The sequence below is a fragment of the Dendrobates tinctorius genome, unplaced genomic scaffold (assembly GCF_039654945.1).
Source record: "Dendrobates tinctorius isolate UK_male_01 unplaced genomic scaffold, ASM3965494v1 ptg000201l, whole genome shotgun sequence".
NCBI classification, from domain to species: Eukaryota; Metazoa; Chordata; class Amphibia; order Anura; family Dendrobatidae; genus Dendrobates; species Dendrobates tinctorius.
In genome coordinates this window covers 11,946,990-11,968,337 of record NW_027361868.1, presented here as the reverse complement: position 1 = coordinate 11,968,337, position 21,348 = coordinate 11,946,990, and the positions used below count along the sequence as shown (strand labels likewise).

Below are 21,348 nucleotides of genomic sequence, written 5' to 3'. Positions count from 1 at the left end.
AGAACAGTGAATCTGCACATCTGAATGGTGCTGTCCTGGGAAGGTAGCTACAGAGAACTCTACCAGGTCCAGTTTGTTTAGAGACCATTCTTGATAAAGGGAACAAAATGGACAAAAGGAAGAATAAAACAGTATCCTCATTGGGGAGGAATACAAAAAAAACACCTTAGGGAGAAAGGATGGTATCGGATGTAACGCTACCTTGTCCTGGTGACACCCTAGATAAGGAGGAACATGAGATCTGTGAGTTTAGAAACTCATCTGATAGCAGAAATTGCAACCAGGAAGGCAACCTTCCAGGAAAGGAATGAAAGGTGTCTCGTAGAAATGTGAATGTTGATTCTTGAAGAACACTGTGTACTAAATTGAGATCCCAAGGTGTTACCGAAGGCCAATAGGGGGAAACAGAGTGCCCAACTCCCTGCAAAAAGGTCTTGATCTGCAGGTGAGACGTTATAATCTTTCGAAAAGGGATGGAAAAGCAGACACCTGTCTCTTGAGAAAACTGAAGAAGTCAGATCTCAGACCCAAATGTAAGAAGGACAAAATGGAAACAGAAGATAGACCCTTGTAGTTACACCAGCTGAAAGATTTTCCACGAACGATGGGAAATGCGAGAAAAGGAAGGCTTCATAGTTCTGAACATGGTCTGAGTAACCTGGTTGGAGAAATCAGCTGGTTTCAGAAACATGGTCTTAGTCATGCTGTTAAATAGAGTGACAGAGAATTCAGGTGGAACACAAAACCCTGTGAGAGAAGATCGTGGAGTTTCTACGGAGTGCCTGTGAGGAAGTTGATTACCTCTGCGTACCCAAGTCTTCTGGGGTGATGAGAATGATGGGCGCTCCCTCAGTCTTGATCCTTTGGACTACCCTAGAGATCAGTGTTAAGGTAGGTAACAGGTAGAGGGGAAGCAAGAACAAAAAATTACCAAAGCATCAGCGCCGATTGCTAGCGTGACATGTGATCTGGAGACCACATGAAGAATCCTGTGATGATACTGGACTCTATCAGGTTTATGTCAGGAAACCCTCAAAGGAGCCACATGTCATGGGAGACTGACTGGTTCAGGGACTACTCACCGGCGGCAAGACCTACTTGGCTGAGAAAATTGGCGGCCCAGATCTCTACTCATGACCGAATCCGTGGCACTTCTGACAATATTGCTTGATTTCGGGTTCTTCCTTGAAGGTTCATCTCTGTCACCACTGTGGCATTGTCAGTTTGGACCCAAAACTAATGGTAGAGAATAGGGTCCTTGTAAGAAAAGTAGAGCAAGAGGGAGGGACCCAAAATCCAGAATGTTGATGGGAAGAAACGATTCCTGGGTGGTCCATCGGTCCTGGACTGTTAAGTTTTGAAAATATGCTCCCCAATTGAGAAGATTAGTTCTGTAGTAGCGATCTTCCTGCATGGTGTGGGAAAGATCTACCGCAATTAACTAAAGGAGATTAAGTCCACCAGTCTAGAGACTTATTTATCCAGAGAGGGGCATGATTAGTCGATACAGGGAGTGAATTGACCAGTCCCATCTTGATGGCAGAAAAAGAAAATTGAAAAGGATGCGTATGAAAGTAGGCAAATGGAACTTCTTCCATTGACACAACCATCCTACCTAAAGCGCTCATGCAGAAGTGGATCGAACTTGCAAATGTGCCTCTGATGGAGAGAGTCCCACGTGATAGGATCAAGGGTTTTTCCTTGGGTAGAAAAAAGCTGTTGATTGTGCTGTGTCAAACAGCATTACCAGAAAAATCAGTATGTTCGACTGGGACCAGAGACTGTTTTAGGATGTTGATAAACAGCATTCCCAGAAATATTAATATGTTGGACCGGGATCAGAAACTATTTTGGGATGTTGATAACCCAGCCAAGATGAAGAGAGGTGATCACAGTGCATTCATGAGAAAAGAGCTCCAAACTCCTTGGAGAGGAGTCCACGGCAATGTCTGAACTCAGAATCCAGGTGCCAAGGAACAACAGTGTGGAGCAGAGAGCCGGTAAAAAACACGTGAATGGCAAAAAAGGATGATGCTGATGTGGACTCTAAATCGCTTTGAGGACGACTGGTCTAGTTTAAGGAAATTAGTACTGATAACTTGAGGTATCTTGGTAGCTCTTGATCGACTCAGACCTTGTTTGTAAGGAAGTGGGTAAGAATCCTTACATGTGTAACCGCTTACCTTGATATAAGAAAAATAAAAAAAGGCAGTATAATCAGTGAGGTCTTACCATTCGAAGGAGGAGCTCCAGCGAATGCCTGGCGTAGGAAACAGAAAAGGTAGATACAGAGTCACTGACGTGACCAGTTAGGCATGAGTGCCGACCCTGTGACTCACAGGGACAGAGAGCCAGGGACTCCCCAAGTTGAAATGGGCTGTCCGGGTGAGACAGCGCTGACCCTGAGAATTGTAATTTAATCACCGAGAATTAAAAAAGCACAAGATTAAAACTCTAAATACTGAGAAAGGATACTATCTTTGCTGGAGAAGACTCCTTTATGTGATGTTCGGACATCAGATCCAAGGCTTAAGAGGCTCTCGTGCTCTTGGCTGCGGCTTGATAAGGATAAAGTGCTATCCAATCTCTGTAAGAAAGAAGAAGTACGGAAACAGAGAAAGAACTGAGATCTCAGTAGACCCCTTGGTCTGCACAATGAACAGCCATAAGGATCATTGTAAAAGTGGGACCTGACTCACTGAATAGTGGACACAGCACTAGAAACGCTGCTATTAGTCATGTTGGGTCTAACTACTGGCTAGTGAGTAGCGCAGCTGAACTGCGTTGCAGACAGAAATCTGGTTAACTGTCGATGGAGATCTTGACCTTTTGGATAATTCTTGGCAATTCGTATACACAGGATGGAGGACAAGGCCCTTGGGTCGTAACCGTAATCAAGGTTGGGTTACGTGGTAGATACGGAGTCTGACTCGCTGGATAGCGGGCAGAGCATTTGGACCACTGCTGGCAGTGGTCATATGGTATATGACAGATGGTGTGACTGACTTACCGGAAAGCGGAGAGAGCACTTACATTTGCTGCTGCGATCGGACATGTGGTACATGGTAGATGATGCATCCGACTCACTGGATAGTGGGCAGGAAACGTGGACCACTGCTGCAAATGACCATGAGGAACTTGATAGGTGGTGCATGTGAGTCACTGGATGGTGGGCAGGAAACGTGGACCACTGCTGTCACTGAACATGAGATACATGTTAAATGGTACATCTGACTCACTGGATAGTGGGCAGGAAACGTGGACCACCGCTGCAAATGACCATTAGGAACATGACAGGTGGTGTATCTGAGTCACTAGATGGTCCGTGGTAAATGAGTACGTCTGACTCACTGGATAGTGGGCATGAGACATGGACCACTGCTACATTTGACCATTAGGTACATAGTAGATGGTGTTTCTGACTCACCGAATGGTGGACAGAACACTCCTACTGCTGCTACAATCGACCATTAGGTATGTGGTAGATGGTGTATCTGGTTCACCGAATGGTGGTGGACAGAACACTAGTACCGCTGCTGCAGTCGACAAAGAGGTACATGGTAGATGGTGTATCTGACTCCCCTAATGGTGGACAGAACACTAGTACCGCTGCTGAAATCGACCATTAGGTATGTGGTAAATGGTACATCTGATACTCTAGCTAGTGGTCAGAAAATGTGGACTGCAGCTGTGATCGAATATGAGGTGCGTGGTAAAAGGTACATCAGACTCGCTGGGTAGGGGACCAAACACTAGTGCTGTTATTCCTAAAGCACCTAAAGTCTAATTCCCCATGGATGGAAAAGCTGGTGGGCATAGGGAAAAAACGCTCCATTGCTGCAGTTGAGGTCTGAATACCTAACTGATATATACAAACTCTGCAGGAGCTACACTGTAAAGGACTATAAGATATTGTATACATAGACAAAGGACAACCATGTCTGTCTAAAATAAAAGTGTGTCCTGGAGTCATGCTGAATCACAAGCTCTGGAGGATTGGAAGGGGGAGCTCTCCTGGAGGGAATAAAATTGAAACCTGTAGGCAGAGCGTCTAGACGGAGTGTCTGGCCCAAACACTGCAGTACAGCAGGTGGATGTCTGCTCATGATACTCAGTGGGAAAAAAATATGGTGCTGAGCAGTCAGCATTAGGGTGTGTGCACACGTTGCGGATTCTGCTGCGGATTCGCAGCGGATTTGGCCCTGCGGATTCGCAGCGGATTCTGCTGCGTTGTGCATTACCATTCTATTCTATGTAAATCCAAAAACGCTGTGCACATTCTGCGGATTTTTCAGCGCAGATTTGCTGCGGATTTGAATCCACAGCATGTCAATTCTTTGTGCGGAATCTGCAGCGGTTTTACACCTGATCCATTATAGAAATCCGCAGGTGTAAAAATGCAGGGGAAATCCGCAGTAAATCTGCAGGTAAAATCCAGGTCATTTTACCTGCGGCTTTAGCAAAATAGAATCCGCAACGTGTGCACATACCCTTAAGGAAAAAAAGGGCGCATTGAGTTCCCGCGTTTCTGGGGATCAAGTCATGCAGAGATACCTGTCCTGAAGGCCCCGGAATCCGTTTTTGCAGCACAATAATGAAGACTGTCATCAGACGTCCCGGAGGGATGGGCGGCTGGAGGGTACCTGATCCCGGGGCAGTATGTCGGGCGGCTATAAGGTACCGATACAGTCTTCCCACCTTGCACGTCTGGCTCTGGAGGGTGAGCGGGCTAGGATGTAGTGGCAAGGACCAGTCCACATCTTTCTCCTTGCGGATGCCCCAAACACGCTTGAAGTGTTAGGGTATGTGCACACGTTGCAGAGTTTGATGCGGATCCGCAGAGTTTTTAGATGCGCGAAATTGCATCAGATCCGCAATGTAGTGCATAACCAATGTAAGTGAATGGTAAATTAATAATTGGTGTGCACATGTTGTGGAAAAATCAGATTTGCAACGGGTTTTTTTCCGCAGCAACTCAATTCTTTTTGCGGATCCGCAGAAGCGCTTTTCAGTCTCTCCCTCTCCTCCACAAGCACAAGGGAAAAATTTCAACCAAAAACGTATTAAAATCCGCATCAGTTCCACATGAAAACCACAAGCGTTTTTCCCTGCGTTTTCTGCCAAGAGATGTGGATTCTCTACAGAAAACTCCGCAGGCTAATCTGCAACGTGTGCACATACCCTTAGGAGGCATGGGGTCCTGCCTGGCAGACACAAGGGTACAATAGTGATGCAATCCCACACTGTGCTCCTGATCTCTAGGGGGGAGAGCGGAGTGACCAGTTACACTCCGTTACCCAGAATCACAAGCTGAATCTGAAAAAGAGAAATCATTAATAAAACACAACAAAACCTAAGGTAGAAACGGGGCTGAGAGCAGCCCTGTGTCCACCTCCTAATGACACTAAGCTAAAGCTGGCAGCAGCATACACCCATGGTTTCCTGTGTCCCCCAATGAAGCGATAAAGAAATACACATTTGGTATCGCTGCGTTCGTAAAAGCCTGATCAAAATATAAAATAAATTAATCCAATCGGTAAACGGCGGAACGAGAAAAGAAATCAAAATGCCAGAATTACGCTTTTTTTTTTTTTTTTTTTTTTTTAACTTCAGCATTGTAATAAGAGGCGATCAAAATATCGTATCCACCCCAAAATGGTTTTAACAAAAACATCAACTCAGGGCGCAAAAATCTAAGCGCTCACCCAACCCCAGATTCAGAAAAATGAAAACGTTATGGAAAAGCGACACAAGCGGCAAAATTTTTTTTTTTTTTTTTACAAATTAGAAAAAAACACTTAAAAAGCCAAAAAAAAAAAAACAATACATGTTTGGTATCTGTGCACTCATACTGACCTGGAGAATCATATAGTAAGGGAAAATTGTTCCATATGGTGAAAATTGTAATAAAAAAAACAATTGTGGAATTGCATTTTTTTTTTTTTTTTTTTACTATTTCAACGTACTTGGAATTTTTTTTCCCCGCTTTCCATTGCAAAAATCGGTGGTGTCATTCAAAAGTACAACAGTATTTTAGATGCATTAGAACAATGGAGATAAAGATAGACATAGCTTGTAGCTGGTAAAATTAAGTGCACTAATGGGTCTACCGCTCATTTCAAGGAACCCGTACTCTGATAGCATTAAGGAGATGTTAACAACATTTGGAACCGCAACATACAAAGTCGGCCTCAACGTTCATCCCAATGAGCAAGACCCTCGTGTCCCCATCATGTGCTGGGAAAGCTGTGCATACACCATACAGACTATTGGTGAGAATTATTTATATGCAGTCAGTGATTGCGTCCCTTTTACACTACGGCTAACCATAATTTTGCTCTTCAGAACGTATATTAACAGACGAGGAAAGACCTTTGTTTGGAAATCTGCCGTGTCGACAGGTAAGGATCACTTATGAAAAATTGTAATGCTGCAGGTATTTTGGTAAACTGTATAAAACTTGTTCTTAAAAATAGAAATAGACCTAACAATCATTCGGTGCTAATATTTTGATGTTGTGTGACCATAAAATCTGCAGAAATTTGTCACGTTTTTGGTTGTTTAATGAATTTTTGTTTGCTTATTCTTAGGACGACTGCTTAAAATCTCTCACAAGGTTTGCAGCGGCTCACTGGACCGTCTGTACGCTGTCAGTGGTGCAGAAACACTTTTCCCGACTTTTGCAGTGTAAGTTACTATATATTAATCCCCTTTACTTTCACTGAGTGATGGAATGAAGCACACTTTAATTTAATTCTGGGTTCACACCATGGTCTGGTTTCCGCTTAGGACTCCGTTGGGGCTTCCATACTGTTTCCCAGACGTAGCTACTACTCAAATGTGTCCTGCCAAAATAGACCCTTCCAGCAAGAAGGTTATATTGACTCCAAATGTTTCATATTTTTGACTCCATTTGCCTCATTTCTGAGCATGGACTAGGATGTGTTATGAACAAAAAGTCAGAATTGACTTTCATTTCCCCTACAAAAGCACGATAAAAAGCAATTTTGTACGTACTCCAAAATGATATAGGGAAAAAACATATCGTTTTGGTCCGTTGATGAAAAAATGAGGATTTATGAAACTTGGAGTAAAATCTTTTTCTCGTAGCCTTCATTGGTGGGCATTGGGCGTCTCACTAGCAGGCTTCACCCAGCTACTTAGTTAGTGATAAAGCAATAGGAGAAGCAACACAATGGTCCAGGAACCCCCCTCTGCTCAAGTGGAGTGAGGCTTACACGGATGCAGAACAGAAGCCTGATGGCGAAAGGTCCATGAAGCCCCCATCACCCAAGTGGACTGAGCTTAAATCCCCAGTAGAGACACTCTGTCCTTTGCCTGATACGCTTCCAGAATGACAGAACATATCCAGTGAGTGATATTGGCCTTAGTAGCAGGGAGACCTTGACTAGAACTTTCCGGAATGACAACGTGACACATCGCTCTGAACACATCCAGCTTAAAGATTCTTCTAAAAAGCAGTAAACTGGCTGGGCAAAAATCTGTCCCTTGAAGGAATAGAGAGCCAGGCTGGACTCGAGACCTGCCTGCGAAATTGACCCAGAAAAGAGAAGAGCATAGAGACAACTTGGACGTACACCAACAAAAAAATCCTTCAAATACATTAATAGGAATGTGACGAGGAGGGCATCTGTGCCCTAATCACAGTCAGAACGACCTGGTCAGAGAAAACTGACAACTTCAGAGATGCCGCTTTAACTGCCGTACTGTTAGAGAGCAACCAAGGGGCGAAGCCTAGCAGGACATGTGAGAGGACGCGTGTCGGAGCTCTCCCACTACACATACCGGTTATAGGGCTTAATGTAGGCACCGCCGAACGCCTGTGACAGCTGCTTGAGTGCCCGTGACTGCGGTGAGCGTGGGGAACCCGCTGGTGATGGCAACCAAGATCCGGATGACGTGCAGGAGGCAGAAAGAGCTGGGGATGGATCGAAGCTTCCGGTCCCAAGATGGCACAGAGTCAGCAGAGGAGGAGGCGGCTAAGGCACAGGAGGAAGATGGAGGTGAATGGAGAGTTGAATGGAGAGCAGTCTCGGGCACAGTAGAGCCCCATGACTCAGCAGACCCCTATGCGTGCTGATAAGGCATGGAATAAGTGTGGCACATCACCTACTGCAGCAGCCCCACAAGCCCCTGCAACACTGTACAGCCTGTAGACTTATGTGAAGCAGATATGAATGAACCGACCCTAAAGGATGTATTTTCAGTGGTGACTTTCTGCAAATCTGCCTTGACCCTGCAGGTTGATGGCTTAAAGAGTGAAATAGCCAATTTTTGTAATGCCATGCATAACGTGGAGGAGCGTGTGGGCAGTGCGGAGGATCAGATTATTTAAAAGGGAGAAAAAATATGTCCAACGTATCTCGGTGCTGGAATTTAAAATGGACGATGTTGAAAACCATTCCCGTAGGAACAATTTAAGAATAATTGGTGTACCTGAAATGGTGGAGGGGAACAACCCCACGGATTATATCGAATAATGGCTGAAAACCAAATTGGGAGGGGGACAGCATTACTAAATTGTTCTCAATGGAGAGGGCTCATTGAGTACCATAATAATAATAATAATAATAAATTTTTATTTTTTATAGCGCCGACATATTCCGCAGCACTTTACATTTCAGAGGGGATTTGTACAGACAATAGACATTACAGCATAACAATAATCACATACAGTAGATTATAACAAATACCAAGAGGAGTGAGGGCCCTGCTCGCAAGCTTACAGTCTATGAGGAAAGAGGTAGACACGAAAGGTGGGTGGTAACAGTTGCCCTGATTGTATGGACCAGCCATAATGTTAAGTGTGTAACAGTACAGACACAGAGGGCTAATGGATGCATAAAGCATGTGGGAACATGATGCTGGGAACCTGGTTATGGTAAAATTTTTGGCTCTGCCACACAGGGATAGGTTAGGTTAATGTGTTGAGGCGATAGGCCAGTCTGAATAAATGCGTTTTCAGGACACGCTTAAAATTGTGGGGACTGGGGACTAATCGTATTGACCTGGGAAGTGCATTCCAAAGAATTGGCGCGGCACGTGTAAAGTCTTGGAGACGGGAGTGGGAGGTTCTGACTATTGAGGATACTAACCTCAGGTCATCAGCAGAACGGAGGGCGTGGGTAGGGTGGTATACTGAAACAAGGGAGGAGATGTAGGGTGGTGCTGAGCCATGGAGGGCTTTGTTGTTGAGGGTAATAAGTTTATACTGAATTCTGGAGTGGATGGGTAGCCAGTGTAATGACTGGCACAAGGTAGAGGCATCGGTGTAACGATTGGTGAGGAATATGATCCTGGCTGCAGCATTCAAGACAGATTGGAGAGGGGAGAGTTTTGTAAGAGGGAGACCGATTAGAAGAGAGTTACAATAGTCGAGGCGAGAATGAATAAGAGAAACAGTAAGAGTTTTTGCAGAGTCAAAAGTAAGAAAAGGTCGAATTCTAGAAATGTTTTTGAGGTGCAGATGACAAGAGCGAGCCAGTGATCGAATGTGGGGGGCAAAGGAAAGCTCGGACCATCAAGACCCTTACCCCCTGAGTCTGCCCCGAGATCTATCCTGGCCAAAATCCTTAACTACCGGGACCGTGATATTTTGCTTAGAAGAGCCAGAGACATGGCAGACTTAACTATTGATGGAGGCCGGATATCTATTTACCCAGACTACTCCGTGGCAGTTCAGAAGCTCAGGATGAAGTTCTGAGTGGTCAAGAGGAGAATGCAGGGACTGGATTTGACTTATTCAATGTTATACCTGACCAAGTTAAGGCTAGTAGCCCTGGGAAGGGGTTCACTTCTTTCAGACCCCTGAAGAGGCGACAATTTGGTTGGATCTGAATGCTAAACATATTGAAGCATAGAGCGCCCACTGAAGAAGGCTCTGTATATTCATGGGTTAATTGTTATTAAGATTGTAGAATTTGAATGGTTTTGAGATAACTGTCCTGAGGTATTGCAGGACGAAAACTTTCAGGACGGTTGTGTTCGGCAGCGCAACAGGAATTTTATTCTGTCATTGGTGGGCGGGAGAGATGAAGTGTTGGAGAGTTACCTAGAAGAGTAGTAGAGTGTCTGTCTGAAATCTCAGACCCTCATAACTGCTAGGTTGTGGAAAAGCGTTCCCCTTTCTCGTATAGAGAGGGACGGTATAGGTACTCACTCAAAGGGTTGACAAAGTTACTGTGGGGATAAGGTCGGGGAAGTTTGAGGGGTTTGTTTGAGTTGTCTTAAAATAGGAAATTGGGGGGTGGTAGGTGTTGGGGGGGGGGGGGGGGGGAGACCAAAAGCGGAGGGTGGAGGATTTCACCTCATTGATTATGATGGGAGGAAGGGTCAAAATTTTGAGCTGGAACGTCAGGTTTCTATCTAATAAAACGAGGCATATTGCAGTATATTATGAAAGGCATATTGCAGTATATTATGAAAGGCATATTGCAGTATATTATGAAACAGAGGTCTTATCAAGGCATAAGACTACATCCAGAAACACTGATATTGCGGTAATGGAGGAATTGAGGTCAGCAGAGGAAGCGCTGAGTATTCAAAGTTCACAAGACCCACAAAACCGCATGAAGGCCGCTCAGGAGTAGGTAAATAAATTACTCTTGCGCAAGGCATAGAGGTTGAGGGCATTTCAAAAAGAAACTTTATGCAGAGGGTGAAAAAGTAGGACATCTGCTCTCAGTGGTGACTTCTGCACAACGAGACTCTGCACATGTATATGCACTAAAACTAGAAAATGGCAGTGTAGTTACACAGGGGAACAAATTTTGGAAGTCTTTAGGGGCTTTTACAGGAAGTTATACTCATCACAGTCGCAGCAGGAGGAGGGGGAGATGGGCATGTTCCTAGGGGAGGCCCACTTACCAAGGTTAAGTATTGAAGGCAGAGATCAGCTAGACTAACCACTCTCAGCAGAGGAAATGGGAGAGGCTTTGGCGTCCATGGCGGGGGACAGGGCATCGGAGGCAGACGGCATCGACAGCTGAAGTATACAAAAACCTCAATAAGGAACTAATAACTAAATTGCTAGGGGTATTTAATGAGTCGTTAGAAATGGGAATGCTGCCGGCTTCTGTGAGGGAGGCCATTGTTGCGATTGTCACCAAAGCTGAAAATGTTCCACAGCTGTCAGTCATATTGACCAATATCACATTTAACAGCGGATATTAAAATATTAGCAAAGGCTCTGGAGAGCAGACTAATCCAGGTAATAGACAAGGTGATTCACACGGACCAGTCTGGCTTTATGCCAAATAAATCTGCTGTTAATTTAAGGAGGCTATACTTAAACATGCAAATTCCAGCTGAAAATACGGGTAAGAGAGTGGTGGTATCTCTAGATGCTCATAAAGCCTTTGACAACGTAGAATGGAATTACCTGTGGTCGGTGCTGGATCGCTTTGGGTTTGGGCCAGTGTTTACCTCATGGGTAAAATTGCTGTACTCCTCTCCAACGGCCAGAATCAGAGTGAATAATTGTCGGGGAGTTGTTTAGAGGTACGAGACAGGGGTGTCTGGTGTCCCCGTTGCTATTTGTCCTGGCTGTGGAGCCATTAGCTGCCAAAATAAGAAGATCACAGGAGGTGAAAGGGTATGTGTATGGAAAAGCGGAGGAGAAGATGGCTTTATATGCTGACGATATTCTGCTATTTTTGGAAAATCCTGGGGAGGCTTTGAGAAATGTAGTAACTCTAATTGAGGGATTTGGACGGATATCGGGGCTGCTCATTAACTGGGATGAGTTGTGCCTTTTGCCTATAGATGGAGAGAAGGACTGTACCAGGGAGGTGGAATTATACACTAAATTAAAGATGATCCAACAATTTAAGTATTTGGGGATTCATATTGCTCTTCCACTGACGATATTTGAGGAGCTTAATTTATGCCCTTTATTACAAAAATTGCGTCCAAAAATTTCTGCGTGGAATAAGCTGCATTTTTCGGTGGTGGGCAGAGTAAATCTCAAAATGATTGTGATGCCGCATCTGTTATATGTGTTACATAACTCCCCCATCTGGATTCCAATGAGCAGGTTCCGCAGGATAAGGTCACTATTTGGGGAATTTGTGTGGGGTAAGAAGAGTCCCGAGACTTAAACTGAAAATACTGAGACCGAAAGAGGAGGGAGGCCTAGCGCTCCCTAATCCCTGGTTATATTTCCTTTCTGCACAAAGCCAACACCTCAATAATAATAATAATAATAAATTTTATTTTTATAGCGCCAACATATTCCGCAGCACTTTACATTTCAGAGGGGATTTGTACAGACAATAGACATTACAGCATAGCAATAATCACATACAGTAGATTATAACAAATACCAAGAGGAGTGAGGGCCCTGCTCGCAAGCTTACAGTCTATGAGGAAAGAGGTAGACTCGAAAGGTGGGTGGTAACAGTTGCCCTGATTGTATGGACCAGCCATAATGTTAAGTGTGTGACAGTACAGACACAGAGGGCTAATGGATGCATACAGCATGTGGGAACATGATGCGGGAAATCTGGTTATGGTAAGACTTTTGGCTGTGCCACACAGGGATAGATTAGGTTAATGTGTTGAGGCGATAGGCCAGTCTGAATAAATGTGTTTTCAGGGCACGCTTAAAATTGTGGGGATTGGGGACTAATCGTATTGACCTGGGAAGTGCATTCCAAAGAATTGGCGCGGCACGTGTAAAGTCTTGGAGACGGGAGTGGGAGGTTCTGACTATTGAGGATACTAACCTCAGGTCATCAGCAGAACGGAGGGCGCGGGTAGGGTGGTATACTGAAACAAGGGAGAAGATGTAGGGTGGTGCTGAGCCATGGAGGGCTTTGTGGGTGAGGGTAATAAGTTTATACTGAATTCTGGAGTGGATGGGTAGCCAGTGTAATGACTGGCACAAGGTAGAGGCATCGGTGTAACGATTGGTGAGGAATATGATCCTGGCTGCAGCATGCAAGACAGATTGGAGAGGGGAGAGTTTGGTAAGAGGGAGACCGATTAGAAGAGAGTTACAATAGTCGAGGCGAGAATGAATAAGAGAAACAGTAAGAGTTTTTGCAGAGTCAAAAGTAAGAAAAGGTCGAATTCTAGAAATGTTTTTGAGGTGCAGATGACAAGAGCGAGCCAGTGATCGAATGTGAGGGGCAAAGGAAAGCTCGGAATCAAGTATGACCCCAAGACAGCGGGCCTGTTGCTGGGGAGTAATAGTGGAGCCACCCACAGAAATAGCAATGTCGGGTATAGGTACATTAGTAGAGGGAGGAAACACCAGGAGTTCAGTTTTTGACAGGTTCAGTTTCAGATATAGTGAGGACATGATATTAGACACAGCGTTTAGACAATCGTCGGTGTTTTCTAGAAAGGCTGGCGTGATGTCAGGAGAAGAAGCGTATAATTGGGTGTCATCAGCATAGAGATGGTACTGGAACCCAAATCTACTGATTGTTTGACCAATAGGGGCAGTGTACAAGGAGAAGAGGAGGGGGCCTAGAACCGATCCTTGGGGGACCCCAACAGTAAGGGGAAGGTGAGAGGAGGAGGAACCGGCAAAAGATACAGTAAAGGAGCGGTCAGAGAGATAGGAGGAGAACCAGGAGAGAACGGTGTCCTTGAGGCCAATGGAACGGAGCATAGTGAGGAGGAGCTGATGATCCACAGTGTCGAATGCTGCCGAGAGATCCAAGAGAATTAGCATGGAGTAATGACCATTTGATTTAGCTGTTAGCAGATCATTAGAGACTTTAGTGAGGGCAGTTTCAGTGGAGTGTAAAGAGCGGAAACCGGATTGGAGAGGGTCGAGAAGAGAGTTTTCTGAGAGATAGCGGATAAGACGGGAGTGGACCTTAGAGATGAAGGGAAGATTAGAGACAGGTCTATAGTTAACGTCACAGTTTTGGTCGAGGGATGGTTTTTTAAGTAGTGGATGTATGATGGCATGCTTAAATGAGGAGGGAAAAATACCAGAAGAGAGAGAGAGGTTAAATATTTTAGTTAGGTGAGGGATGACAGCAGGGGAAAGGGACTGGAGGAGATGTGATGGAAATGGGTCACTGGTGCAAGTAGTTGGGCGAGAAGATGCAAGGAGCCTGCTTACTTCTTCTGTGACTGGTTCAAGGGCTCAAGGGCTGGGGGGAGACACCAGGTACCTATCAGTCTGGAGTACTTAATAAAGACTTTGCCACCAAGTATGGGCCTGGAGGCAGGACTTTTCAAGAAATGGAAATAACATTACCATACCATAAATTTGATTCATAAGGTATGGCAGAAAATTAAACAGATTAGGGGGTAACTCACTTCACTAGGTTTTCGCCTATCTGGGATCACATTTATTTTCAGGAGTTCAGTAATATGAAGGGATTTGGTGTGTGGAATTAACCTGATCTGTCGTTTGATTTACCGGGGGATGCTTAAATCATATGAAATGTTACAGGAGGAATTTCAGTTCCTAAGGCTAAATCTCTTTCAATATAGATGAGTTCAGCACGCATTTCAGACACAAAGCTGAAGAGGGCCTATAGAAATGCAAAAAGACCTCACGTTAGATTTTATATTTACAAATAGTGAAACGAAGGAGGCAATATCTGAAGTATACAGAGGCCTGCTACACGCCTTTCTGGGAGGACACCCTATTAACGCTAGAAAGAATTGGGAGAGATAGATGGCGATAGGTGGGAGTCTATTCTAGAATATGTACCAAAGATATTCATGAGTGAGCCTGAGAGAATGTCACAGCTGGATGTGATCCACTGGGTGTATGGAACCCCTGATATGTTATTTAAAGCGGGGATGAAGTCTAAAGCGGGAGTCACACATAGCAATCTCGCTAGCGAGATCGCTGCTGAGTCACAACTTTTGTGACACAACAGCGATCTCACCAGCGAGATCGCGGTGTGTGACAGCGATCAGCGACCGGCCCCCCTGCCGGTATCGCTGCAAGAAACCTCTGGACATATTTTTCTTCGCTGGTCTCCCGCTGGCCAGCACGCATCGCTGCGTGTGACAGGCGGGAGACCAGCGATCAGCTGTAAAAAATAATTAAAAAAATGAAAAATATTGTTATTCTCCCCTTCCGACGTCCCACGCAGCCATCCTGCCTCTCTCCACGCTCCCGGTCCCAGTGATCCTTTTCACGAATGACCGCGAGACGTCGCACTGCGAGACCGTGACATTCTCGCAAAGGAGATTACTGGGACCGGAGCGTGGAGAGAGGCAGGATGGCTGCGCGGGACGTCGGAAGGTGAGAATAACAATATTTTTTATTCTAATTCTATTTTTTTACAGGGATATGGCATCAGCGCTAACGAACACAGCGATGCCGGGCGCTCGGCATCGCTGTGCTGATCGCTGGTGAAGCTGTTTGACAGCTCCCCAGCGATCACATAGCGACTTCCCAGCGATCCTGACACGTTGATATCGTTGTCGGGATCGCTGTTAAGTCGCTATGTGTGACTCCAGCTTTACTCTGACTGCCTAAGGTGCTCGTAATCTCAGGCAGACATACTGCATATGCTTTGGCATTGTCCCAGATTGTCCTCCTTTTGAATCGTAGTGTTGAACCGTATTGGCGTGATGTATGGGTGCACTGTCAACAGACTTGTAAATTAGGGTATGTGGAAGTAATTAAAACTTGACCAAAATAGTAATTGCAATATTATTGTTTATTGCTAGAAAATTGATTGCAAAATATTGGATTAGAGAGGAGCCCCCGTCCAGACGTGAATTTACTGTATTGCTCAAACAAATTAAATAATCCAGCTTGAAAAAAGTATTTACACCAAGAAGGAAAAAGCAGGAATACTTCCATAAACTTTGGCAACCATGGTTGGATAGGATTAGAGTAACATCTGTATGCAATATTGTAGTGTGAAACTTATTGTGAATTGGAACACTATTAGACGATATCAATAATGGATGGAGTGTTGTTACATTTGGAGGGTCTCCGAGGGAAAGGGGGCAATTTACTGTAATACTGTAAGATGAGTATTGACATGTAATTTTTGTTCTAAATTTTTTTATGCTTCATAAAAATGTATCTGATGGAAAAAAAACAACAACCAAGAGTAGGGGTTGAAGAGGGGACCCTGGGAAAGTAGGTCGGGATGATCCAGCATTCTCTATAGATCGTCTGCGAGAAGATGATTATTTATGCTTACCAGGATCTTCTGAGCTAGTACGGGGCCACGAGAATGACAAGAACCCCTTCCAACTTGATCTTCTAAACAATTTAGTTTCATCTGAATGACATCAGATTGACGTCTGGAGTGCCCCATCTGAGACAAATCTAAAGGAATACATCTTGGTGAAGATACCACTATTCCGAAGATAGCCCTTCATGGCTTAGGAAATGCACAGCCCAGTAGTCCTCTGCGACCACTGAGATTGCTTGAATTATTTATTCTGCTGAGACAAGCATCTGTGAGATCTCTGTCATTTTGAAACAACTTTGCGATCCTCACTCATGGTTGATGTTGTGTCACGGCAGTAGCATTGTCTTATTGGATTAGAACCGGTAGACCTGACAGATATAGTCCTAGAGAATGGGCAAACAAATAGCCCGGATCTCCAAGACATTGAGGACTATGTGATTCTTCCAGTTTTCCTGGACAGTGGCCTTTGGAATACAGCTCTTCACCGAGAAGTCTGACGGGCATCATCACAATCTGTCAATTAATAGAAAGAAAAGAGCAGCAAAGGCGAAGGAGTAGAGAACCATCACCAGACCAGAGACTACCTGACACTGGTTGGGAAGAGAACCATATGATCCAGGAAGAATACGGTCTTGTCCCAACGAGAGAGGAAACTGAACAAAGGGAATTGTCTCAATGGCAATAACAACCTTTTCCAAGACACTTATCCAAAAGTGGAGGAAAATGGTTATGGACGCTTCAGGAAATGTATGCCGGTCTAGAGAGCCGACTTCTTGTCCTTCAGAGAAAAAACTTTTGCTCTGACTGTATCTTGTTAAGAGTGCTGTGCAGGAACAGGACAACCACCGTCTACTTGGCACTTCAGGGACGTAATGGTGCCCCTGATCTTTATGAAAACCCTGGGGCTGTATCGAACCCAATGCGGCAAGCCACAACTGGAAATGAGAATGATGGACTGCAAAACAGGGAAAACCTCTAGTGAACGGTGGATATAGACGTAGTGCATATCCGTGGAGGACAGAAATTCTGGTTCAATGAGGGTTATACCGGAATGAAGAGACTCCATTCTAATGCAAGGTAGTCAGACTCGTTTGTTCAACAGCTTCAGGTTCAGGATGGGCTTAACAGAACCATCCTTCTAATACCTAATCAGGAAGTGAAGAGATGGGCTGGACAAAACGGAAGCCAAGGAAGCAAACCATGTAGGACAAAAAGGAATTTCATCATGTTTCTGATCCAAGTGTCATCGGCTGCAGGTCCACATGTCCTTGAAGAGAAGACAGCCGTCCAATCAAATGGTTTCTGGGTTCAAGGTGCTTTGAAATACTGAAAAAAAGTTGTTGCCTCTGGAACTAGAGGAATTGTCCACTGGCTGTATGGATACCAAAATGGAACTGGCTTGTAGGAAGGGAGGGTCTCTTCATTTCTTGATGGGCGGTAATCTCTTTTGGCAAATAGAAGAGAATTGATGAAAAATACAACACTGATGCATTCTCCACCTTGTAGCAGGACATTTGTACCAGTCTTTGGAAGCAGGGTTATCTTATGGCGACTGAGATGATCTTTGTCCATCTTTGTCCCAAACAAGCAGGATACCTGAAAGGAAAAGTTAATAAGGGATTCTTTGAATGCTGGACCTTGTACCACGACTTGAGCCAGATTGCTACAATGTCGAATGAGATCTGAACAGAATAGTCAACAGCTGTAATCGAGAGAAAGCAGAGATACTTACCTACCTGGGAAGCTCCAATGATACAGTTGCAGGAGCCCCGGAAAGGATGCTTCGGCACAGGTGTACTGACCCTGCACTAACATCCTTCGCAAACCAAATGGCAGTTAAAACTAAACTGAGCTCTATGGTTGACTTTGCCAACAAAGTCAGACTTAACCAAGGATTCCAAACATCTAGCTGTGGGGACCTTGACAGAAGCTGCGTCTGATAGTTGGAGAATCAAGATCTTTGGAAGGAAGGCCAGCTTGTGACAATAACCACTGGAAAAGGATACATTTCCATACAAACTTGTATGTAAAAATGTCTTTCTGAGAACCCAACCAATGTGAAGGACGCAGTCTCCGTAGGAGGCAAAGAATTTGCTTCCATTACGTTCACAGACTGGTTCACCTCTCTGACAAGGTTGTTGGCAATGTCTCTAGCTTGAGCGCCTGGTCGAAGTGAAGGTCTAGTTCCAAGTTGCAATGGTGAGCCAATTCCTGTGGTGGTTGAGACTCAGGAGAGGGTGAGCGACATAGCAAGTACCAACTGACTGAGGTCAAGACGATAAAATCGCTCAAAGCCTCTTTGACTGCTGCCACCGTCTGCCATGGTGGTGTGGAGTAGATAGTGCATCCGACTCATTCAGAGGAGTAGTCAGAGTACCAGGTGGTGGTCGCAGTGGTTGGCCTGATGGAAATTTTTGCGCTGACATAGGGTGTAGGCAAAGTGGGTGAACAGTGCCATCTGTGTGGACTATCCTGCAGGGTCCTATGAGAACTGGCATGGTAGATGGCCAGGAGAGGTAGACAGAAGAGGAGTGCTGATTCCAGTTGCATGAGTGTTGGTTCCTGGTGGGGCAGACAGCCTACCCTGTGCTAGGATGGCGCTCAGCTGGCCATGGAAGATCTCTCCCTTCCGAAAGGAGACCAAGGCCGAGGATTTGAAGCAGAAGAAGGATATCCACGCTTCCGCTGGAGAGCATACAGGGGCTGTATGAGTCGGTCAGGCAGTGGAAAGCTAGCAGCTGGCACAGGTTGAAACGTGGGAAATGAGTTTGTGCATTTATGAACCTGATTTGTTGGGTGAGCATGGGCGCACCAGAATCTGTCACCTAAATTATAGGTCCAACTCCAGCAGGAATAGCAGAGGTCTGCAGAATGGCGCACTAAGGACTGGAGCAGCGCAAAGGAGCAAAGCAGGGAGGTCCTTGACACGAGACCAAGGGGTCCACCGAGGACGGGCAGAGAGACACTAGGGCATGGGTACAGACGACAGCGAGGGTAGTGGGTTAAGAGGGTCAGCGCAATGCAGAAAAATGCAGGCAAGGGGCTATACCCTTATGTCTTTAAGAGGCTTGATCCTGGATCCTCTTTGCTCCATGCAAAGAGCCATTTTTTAATGGGCAGGCAGGAGACAAAAGGCAAGGACTGTCTATTCCAGTACCTGGGTCCTGCCATCCAGAGAAATAGGTTACCGCTTGCGCAGTTACAGACTGTGCCCTCCGTCTTTTCTCTAGATTAAAGCAAGGTCATTGCGAATATGTTTCCCTAATCTAAATGTGAGAATAGGCGATTAGTAGAAAAAAAAAAAAAATACAAAATACAACAGGTCTGGATCACCAGGCCTGTGTCTGCCTCCTGTGTGACACTAAGCTAACTGAGTATCTGGGAGCTGGTAGGCACGTGCAGCCTGCTGGGGAGAAGTGAAAATGGCGATGCAAACCAATTTTTTTTCACAATACTGATGTATTTAACTACTAAGAGATGCAAAGAAAAATTAAATAACATAACTTTATTATTGCTATGATCACACTGACCTGAAAGACCACGTCATGATTTTTTTTTCTGCACAAAAAACTTTGTAAACCCAAAATACAAAGTTGAAATTGTTTTTTATGTCACACTACTTGGAATTTTTCTACTGGTTTTCAGTATATTATATGGTAAAGTTAGTGGTGTCCTTCAAAACTGCAAGTCGTAGCCTAACTGTATGTGCAGACGACGTGTTTTAAATTCGTGTGAACCCACTGGGTTTTATAAGAGGAAAGCTCTTCAGGACAACTCATCATTTTTATTTATTTATTTTTTTTTTTTTTTTAATCCTACAACGTCTTTGCTCGGGCACTTCATTGAGCAACACAGGAAACCATGAGTGTAGGCTGCTGCCAACAGGAGGCTGACACTAAAATACATTTAAAGAAGTGCTTTTTCATTTTTGACCACTGGCAGGTTTTTTTTTTACCCTTTTTTCTATCATTTTTGGGTCGTCTTTTTTACTGGTGTTTTCCTGTTTTTGTGTTTTTCCTTCCTTAATAAAGAAACCGCTGGCAGTTTCTGATGCAAAAACTCTGTGAAAGTGCACAAGCAGATGCCCATGGTGTCGTTTTTTTAGCCTTCCCATTGACTTGTACTGCTTAGAGCAAGGGAGTTTCAAGGCCTCAAACTCGGTTGGGTACGTGGGCCACACAGAAAAACAAAATTTGAAGTTGACGATCCTCGTTCTTTACCGGACCGAATAACTTTTTCAGTGATGCTGGTTTTTTTTTCTATGCACATTTATTTTATCACTTTTTTTTATAATTTTTTTTTTTTGTTTGTTTGTTTTTTTGTGCGTCAATAGCTCTCCTCTTTAAAATAACTGTTTAGATACCGCTACTACTGTTGACACAGGTTTCTAAGGGATTAATACCGATCTTGACCATTACAGCAGGGTGTGCTGATGGGTGGTGCCAGCTCTGCTTCGTGAGCTAGCATCATCCTCGCCCTGTACATGTACTGCGATTTGCAGTAACTAGCCTCCTGCTGCGCCGTACATGTACGATAGGTGTTCGGAAGGACTTCAATTTAACAGAAAAAAAAAATCTTCCTCTCCATATTTACCTACCGTCAAAGAGGCAGCAGTGCCTCCGCTCCAACGCGCTCCTCGTTCAGCCTCCTCTCTGCTGTCCCGAAAACGTCTCAGAAGCTCCATGCCGCTCGAGGTGCAGATGACAGGCCCAGGGGGTGCATCCAAGCCCCGGGACCCATGTAATTTATTCATCTGGCATATATAACTCAGGATATTTTCCAAGCATATACACTGAACACGCTGTAACAAAAGGTTATAACCACAATATTTTAACTTAAAAATCATCTGAATTATGTTAATTTAACTGTCCATGTAATTTTATGTTTTCACACAGCCATCGTCCAGCAGGAGGACAGTGAAGAAGAGCCCGGCATACTGGACATAGACATGTTCCATTTAATGGTGAGCGTTTCTAGCCATTTTATGGGTAATTTCTGATATTTAGGAACAGTTTTTCATCCGATTCCGAATTTTTGCCTGTGTTCACATTAGCTTCATGTCTTTCCAGAATAGAAGGAATGTTTGTACACTGTCGACACCACTCATCTGTTAATTATGTAAAATTTTTTTGCTCTTTTTTGTTTTTATTTTACGTTTTTTTTTTTGTTTTGTTTTTTTACCCTTTTTGCACCG

General features: G+C 44.6%; 1 protein-coding gene across 2 annotated transcripts in view; it reads left to right on the top strand.

Annotated features, from left to right (window-relative positions):
* Positions 1 to 21,348, top strand: part of UBR2 (ubiquitin protein ligase E3 component n-recognin 2) — a 173,155-nt gene that overhangs the window by 138,707 nt on the left and 13,100 nt on the right. For both annotated transcript variants that reach the window (XM_073553434.1, XM_073553433.1), the window contains exons 35-38: positions 6,124 to 6,272; positions 6,346 to 6,401; positions 6,591 to 6,687; positions 21,050 to 21,117. In XM_073553434.1, coding sequence (XP_073409535.1) covers positions 6,124 to 6,272; positions 6,346 to 6,401; positions 6,591 to 6,687; positions 21,050 to 21,117 — 370 coding nt within the window. The remainder of the gene's footprint in view (positions 1 to 6,123; positions 6,273 to 6,345; positions 6,402 to 6,590; positions 6,688 to 21,049; positions 21,118 to 21,348) is intronic.